The sequence below is a fragment of the Condylura cristata genome, unplaced genomic scaffold (genome assembly GCF_000260355.1).
Source record: "Condylura cristata isolate star-nosed mole 26May11 unplaced genomic scaffold, ConCri1.0 scaffold00008, whole genome shotgun sequence".
NCBI lineage: Eukaryota > Metazoa > Chordata > Mammalia > Eulipotyphla > Talpidae > Condylura > Condylura cristata.
Window position 1 is genome coordinate 3,941,543 of NW_004567109.1, and position 6,266 is coordinate 3,947,808.

The 6,266-nt window shown below is 63.5% G+C and overlaps 1 protein-coding gene across 8 annotated transcripts; it reads left to right on the forward strand.

Annotated features, from left to right (window-relative positions):
- The first annotated feature begins 536 nt into the window (after positions 1-536).
- Positions 537-5,830, forward strand: MIIP (migration and invasion inhibitory protein). Of its 8 annotated transcripts, none has more exons than XM_012722753.1 (9): positions 537-818; positions 1,025-1,360; positions 1,699-1,783; positions 3,517-3,625; positions 3,705-3,757; positions 4,307-4,436; positions 4,557-4,653; positions 5,159-5,293; positions 5,539-5,715. In XM_012722753.1, exons 1-9 carry the CDS (start codon positions 705-707, stop codon positions 5,623-5,625), a joined length of 1,146 nt encoding a protein of 381 aa, XP_012578207.1. In that variant the 5' UTR covers positions 537-704; the 3' UTR covers positions 5,626-5,715. The 8 variants fall into 8 exon arrangements, with proteins under 8 accessions (XP_012578207.1, XP_012578208.1, XP_012578206.1 ...); XM_012722754.1 differs by lacking the exon at positions 5,539-5,715 and adding an exon at positions 5,415-5,538; XM_012722752.1 differs by lacking the exon at positions 4,557-4,653 and having other exon boundaries at positions 5,415-5,715.
- The last annotated feature ends 436 nt before the right edge of the window (positions 5,831-6,266 follow it).

The following is a 6,266-nucleotide window of genomic DNA, read 5'->3' on the forward strand; positions in this document are numbered from 1 at the left end:
ATGGCGTGTATTGGGGGACTAGGGTTTCAGGTTGGAGGAGCCAGTCTTCGGCTCTGAGGGAAACGGGGAGCCCCTTCCCCTCTCCCCTCAGCCACAGAAATCTCCCTGGAAACGTGTGAGCCCCGATCTCTGGAGAGAGCGAGCTGGAGAAGACCTCCCAGGCCCCTCCCCACACCCCTAGGGGAAGGCTGGTGTCTTTGGGTTCAAGTCCTGTCTTTGCCCCTTGCTGTGTGTCCTGGGGCAAATTGCTTACCTTCTCTGAACTTTGGCCTCGTCATTTGTAAAAGCAAGGGCAGCCGGGCCCAGGGAGCTCTGTGGGGTGGATTCACTAGTTACACAGTTCTTTGCCTTTGTGGACCGGACCTGGTTGTGCCCAGGGGCTGTTTGGAAACACACTGCGGCTGGTGAGATACCAGTGGGGTTTACTGCACACTTCTATGTGCCGGGCACCGCAAAAGGCTTACATGCCTGGCCTCTCGGTTATTCCTTGCAGCCCCTAGAGAGGTGGTCTCGTTTGGCAGGCGAGGAGACAGAAGTGCAGAGGGGTTCGGGGACAGGCCCTGGGGTGCGGTTAGCAGGCATCAGAGTGGGGTGATTTAACCCTGGCTCCCCGCTTGGCAGGTTTCAGTGTAAGCACTGGGTCTAGACCCAACCTCCAGGACATCCTGCCAGTGGGAGTTAGCAACTCGACAGCAACGCCTGGAATGGGGGAGACCGAAGACCTGGTACAGCTGCGGCAGCTCAACCTGGAGCTTCTGAGGCAGCTGTGGGCCGGTCAGGAGGCCATGCGGCGGGCAGTGGCCCGGGCAGCCTCAGAGGTGGGTGTGCCCCTAGGAAGTCGCAGGTGGCAAGGAAGGGGCCGCGGTGTCACCTGAGGCCCAGCTAGGGCAGGGAGGGGCCCAGGATGCCGCGGGAGGAGGGGCTAGCGTGGGACAGGGACCCCGGCGCTCATGCCCAGTACAGGCCAGCTGGGTCGGTGGCCTCTGGCTGGACCGCTCCCCGGTGACCTGGCCTTTCTGTTCAGTCAAGCCTAGATGCGAGCAGTGGTGGGAACTCAGAGATGCTGTCGTCCCGGGAGACTTCCTTGACGTCCGTGGGGGCTTCCTGCCCAGAGGAAACCCCCCCAGGTGACCCCTGGGGTGTGTCCTGGCCCTGCGGGGCCAGCTCTGGGGAGAACTCTCTCCCGCCTGGCACCTGCCAGCACTGGACGTCCCTGGGCCGACCAAGGGCCTGCTCGGCACCCTCAGTGACCACCTGGGATTCAAGTGAGTCGCCGCTTTCCACAGAGCAAAACAGGGAGGGGCCCCCGGAGGCACAGGCCCCAAGGTCTCTCCTGGATCAGCGGAGCAACCTGCCCCAGGTACCATGGAAAGGGGCACCTGTGGGTGGGTGGGCAGGGGCTTCCCCTTTTGACAGACGCCCCCAGGCACCTCCTGTGAGCGACAGGCTTCGGAGAGATGCTGTGGGTGGCATCCAGCTCAGCCTGGTGCCTGTTCAGTGTGTCCTCAAGCTCTGGGGAGGTGATAGCCCCATTAGACAGGTGGGGCGATCGAGGCTCCAGAGTCAGAGGCTGGCCCAGCGCCAAACTCTTGCCTTCCAGCTCCTCAGCCCCAGTCCCTTGTCCTGTCCTCAAGATAAGGTCCCCTTTGGCCCCCAAACTTGCTGGCCTAACCCCTGTTCCTTGCTGTCTCTCCTCAGCCCAGAGTGACCTTCTGCAAGGAATCTCCTGTGCCTGAGAGGAACTGGCGCCTCAGACCGTACCTGGGCTACGACTGGATTGCAGGTATGAGCTGCCCCTGCTTGGAGTGGGGTGGAGGCCTGTGCACCCTGACTTATCTGTGCACCTACCCGGGCCCCTACCGGGTACTGCTGCCATTTCTCCTGCCCAAGGTCCGTCGGGGTGTGTGCTCTGCCCAGCCCCTCCTGGCTCCTGGGAGGCCCTCCTGTCCTTTCCTTCCCCAGCTTCATCCTGTGACCTGGAGTGCCACTGAGAGCCGCTCGTCTCCTCTCTGGTGCCAGCACCTTCCTCTTGACCCCTCGTTTACCTTCTTGCTGGTCGCAGTCAGCGGCCGTCATTGGCCCCACTGAAGACCGAGGCGCCAAAAGGCCGAGAAACCTGGGCCCTCCGCTGCCCAGCCTGTTACCGCCCCTCCTGCCGAGAGACCCCCCCTTTAACCTACACTGACTACTAGCCAACTGCCCATTTCCTCGCTAACAGAATTTCCCGAAGGGCCCTCTGGATGTGCCATTTCTAGTTGCTGTCCCCTGCTTTTCTGACACCAGACGGCTCGGCATCCGGCGGCCCCGTCCTGCCCAGTGACAGCGCTGCGTCACTCCCGCCAGCACATGCGGCCCTGAGCGGCGGGGCTGGCTGCGCCGCTCCCCGCCCCAGTCTCCTGGCTGCTGCTCTGCTAAGTCCTTGTTCCTGCGCCCAGACACCCAGGCCTCACTCATCCCCCCTGTGCCCACTCCCTGGGCCCCAGTGCCGAGGCTTTGGACCATGTCTGTGCTCCCCCATTTTTCTGTACCCCACTTTCCTCCTCTCCGTGCAACCAGGTAACACTTTTAGATAAACCTGATTGACTTTTAATATAAACTGTTACAGTGCACACTGATTGTATATAAAGACCTTACATATGACAAATTAAATTTCAGAAAAAAGGGGAAAAAAAATCCAGGTCCTGATGGCCAGCCTGCCCGTCCCCCGCGTCCTCCTGCCTCTGGTAAACAGCCAGTAGTCTGGAGTGGCTGCGAGCCCCCTGCGCTTCCTGGCCTCGCCCAGCCCTGAGCACAGCGTGGTAGCCCTGCCTTCTGCCCTTTCTGGAACCAGCTACGGCTTACCAGGGTGCCTGCCATAACCTCAGGTTCTGCTTCTGCTTGCCTGGAAGCAGCCACAGGGGGGTTCCTGGTCTGATGACCTCACTCCTTGGTCCCAGCCAGGCCCTGCAGTTTCCCAGCTTCCTCTCTGCCCTCCGCCCTCACTGCACTGCCGCTGTCTGCCCCTGGCAATCCCTCCTGGGCATGCGGCTCGTGCCTGCCCCAGGGCCTTCTCACTGCTCTCCCGCAGCCAAGACCCGCTCAGCGCCCTCCTCCGTGCCGTCTTGCTGAGATGTCCCGCCCTTCCCTGCCACCCTGCCCTCACACGCCACTCCCTGGCTCTATTCCCATGGGTGTCCCCACGCACACAGATTTCTCTGGTGACTGGTTCATCTGTGGCCGCCATTAGAATCTAAGCCTCGCACATGGGCTGGGTTTGGTCCACTGCTCTTTCTGCAGCCCCCGTGACTGTCTGGCCCGCAGCAGGAGCTGTATGTGTCCTTTGCATGGACAAGTGGGTGTGTGGCAGGGTGGACAGATACTGAGACAAAACCAGCACGGTCCGAGGGGACCCCTGGGTCTGTATGTGGCATGGGCAGGTGTCGGGGCACAAAGCTGGGGCCTGGGGTGCCAGGGCTGAGCGTCTGCAAGGTCTTGGTCAGTGGCCACAAGGCCGTGCCGGCACTTTGCCCACTGCAGGTTCCTTGGACAGCAGCTCTCCTGTCACCAGCAAGCCCGAAGCCTTCTTCTCGGAGCTGTGGCACTTTCGGGACGCCAACCGGGAGGAGTGTGTTTGCAATGACCAGGGGTGAGCTGAGCAGGCGGGCGGGGCCGGGCGGGGCAGTTGGGGCCTCCGCGCCCAGGCCTGCTCACCCTTGCCCCGGCAGGTCCCCATTCCTGGGCTTGCGTGAGAGAGGGGATGTCCCGGAGGATCACGAATGTGAGTGTCAACCCTCGCAGGCCACGCTCATCGTCCCCACACGTCACCCCCTTCTCTCCAGAGCGCCCAGCCCCGCTCTTGGGGGCCTAGGGAGGTCCTGGGGGAGGGAGGCCCAGGGTCCTCCCAGATGGAGCAAGCCCTGAGTGAGGCCTGGTCCCGTCACCCGACCTCACCCCACTCTGGTGGCCTTCGGCTCTTCCCCACTGCCCCGTCTTCCATGTGTCTCCCGCTCCCTGTGTGTGGGGCGTGCTGGCTCCATCACACGCGCCTGAGCACCACGGTTGTTTGTATGTGTGTCCGCGTGTCCACGTGTGCGTGAGGGGATGCATGTTTCTGGAGTTCCGTGTGTGCGCCTGCGTGTGTCCACGGTGCAGGGAGAGTCAGCGTGTCCTGCACGCTCGACGCGCCCGAGGTGCGGAAGCCGCGTGTGCGCTCTGCACGTGCTACACGTCCAGCCGGGAGTCCTTCGGGGCGTGAGGGTGGCGCGCGGGAGCCCAGCCGTCGGGGCCCCAATTCAAGGACAGCGGCTGCTTGTCACGGGCCTCACAGGCGTGTACTGTTACCGCGTCAACCGGCGCCTGTTTCTGGTGCCTTCGGATCCTGGCGCCCCCTGCCGCCTGTGCAGGATGCCCCGGGGCCAGCGGGGCCCTGAGACCTTGGCGCGCCCAGCGCAGGTCAGGTGAGTGGCCAGAGCAGGCAGCACACGGGCTGGGCGTGGTGGGCCAGCAGGGTGGCAGCAGCGGAGGGCAGCAGAGCCAGCTCAGGGGCAGCTCTGGCAATGCCCCGTCACCTGTGCCAGGGTGAGTGTCCCGCTCTCCATCCTGGACCCCCCGCACCGCCACCACATCCACCGACGGAAGAGCTTCGACGCCTCTGACACGCTGGCCCTGCCCCGGGTGAGCAGCGCCGTGGGCCTGGGCTGAACACTGGGTCGCCAGCTTGCGCAGCGCCTCCCGTCGAGAGGTGTCCTGGGCAGCATGGCGGACGTGGGGATCCTCCCTGTGCCCAGTTGAGAGAGCGGTTGCTGGAGCTGGGAGCCGGTTTGCCAGCCTGTACGGTGGCGCAGCAGTGGTGTCCTCGGGCACGTGGCGGGGCCTGGTTTCGGTGACTCAGCACCTGTCAGGCTGGGGCTGGCGCCGGGCCCCCAGGGGGTGTGCTCACAGTGTCCGAGGCCGCCTTCCACCCAGTGCCTGATTAGTGGTGCTAGGAAATGGGTACCAGGGAGACCCCAGTGCTGGACACAAGGTGTGCTTCAGTTTGTGGGGGACACTGACTGCTTGGAAGCACCTCACGGGGTGCTGCCAGTCTGTGAGGAGAGGAGAGGCACAGCTCCCGGTTGGGGTGTGCCCTCACAGGGGCTCCCTGCCTGGGCCAGGCACTTCAACCCCTTGCTCCCCACAGCACTGCCTGCTGGGCTGGGACATCTTCCCTCCAAAATCCGAGAAAAGCTCAGCCCCGAAGAGCCTGGACCTCTGGTCCTCTATCCCCTCCGAGGCCCAGCACCGGAAACTGTCAGCCACTGGCCCTTCCTGCTCGGTATGGCCCCTCGTCCCTGGAGCAGACCTGGAGACTGCAGTCTCCAGGGAGCAGGATTGGGGCGCAAGGCTCTCTGTGCAGGAACCCAGCCCCCCACCCCTGACCTATGGCGTACCCCCAGGCTCTACCATTCCTGCTGGCTGCCTCACCCCAACCAGGAAGATAGCCCCAACTCAGATTCAGAAGGGAATGTGGCTGGAACTAGGGGCGACCGCCCCTCTGAGACCTCCCTGTTCGCCACCCAGGCCCTGCCAACTCGAGTTCCGTCCCCCACGGCCATCTGGTCGGAACCCGAGGTTCCCCGGCCCCGTGCACACCGGCTGAAGCCCTGAGGACTGGTCACATGGAGGACAGTGCTGCTGTTGCCGCTACCCTCGCCCCTGTGGGGGTGGACCAGCCGGCCTAGACTGGGGTGACTCAGGCCCCACCTCCCAGAGGGTCCCACCCTCCCCGGTGGTCTCCAGGCTTGTCTCCTTCCTGGGGATACAGGGTAGGGGTGAGGAGGTAGGGGGTGAGGGATAATGTTTGTAAATAAAGCTCGCGTTTTCCTGAGTCCCCTGTGTACTGCTCTGTCTGTGGGTGCCCAAGGGGGGCCCTGACCCAGCCTTGGTCTCCCCTCCTGTTGTCTGGAGAAGACACTTCTGGCAAAGAGTCCTGGGCAGGCTGGGCCCATTGGCTGAGTGTGGCTCTTTCTTCAGCTCCCCAGTTCTGGAGAGATGCCTCCTCCAACCAGACAAGTGGGGTGAGGACCCCCTAGAATAGGCTCAGGTCAAGGTCATTGTCAAATCATGTCCGTGAGGAGCTGAGGTCTTGGGCACTGCCCAGGGGGAATTCTGGTTCTGACCATACTCCCCTTTCCCACGTCTTCGCCCCCAGGCCCCCAGGCAAGGCTCCAGCCCCATGAAGCTTCTTTCTGGTTCCTGGGCCTGCTGGCAGCTCTCGGGTCTGCACCCTCTGTCCAGAGCTCTCCCGC

Excerpts from the sequence above, each read along its gene's own strand:
- MIIP (XM_012722752.1), top strand. The coding sequence starts at position 705 with ATGGGGGAGACCGAAGACCTGGTACAGCTGCGGCAGCTCAACCTGGAG. Across the intron at positions 819-1,024 it reads TGGCCCGGGCAGCCTCAGAG|TCAAGCCTAGATGCGAGCAG; the intron begins GTGGGTGTGCCC and ends CTTTCTGTTCAG. Across the intron at positions 1,361-1,698 it reads AGCGGAGCAACCTGCCCCAG|CCCAGAGTGACCTTCTGCAA; the intron begins GTACCATGGAAA and ends GTCTCTCCTCAG.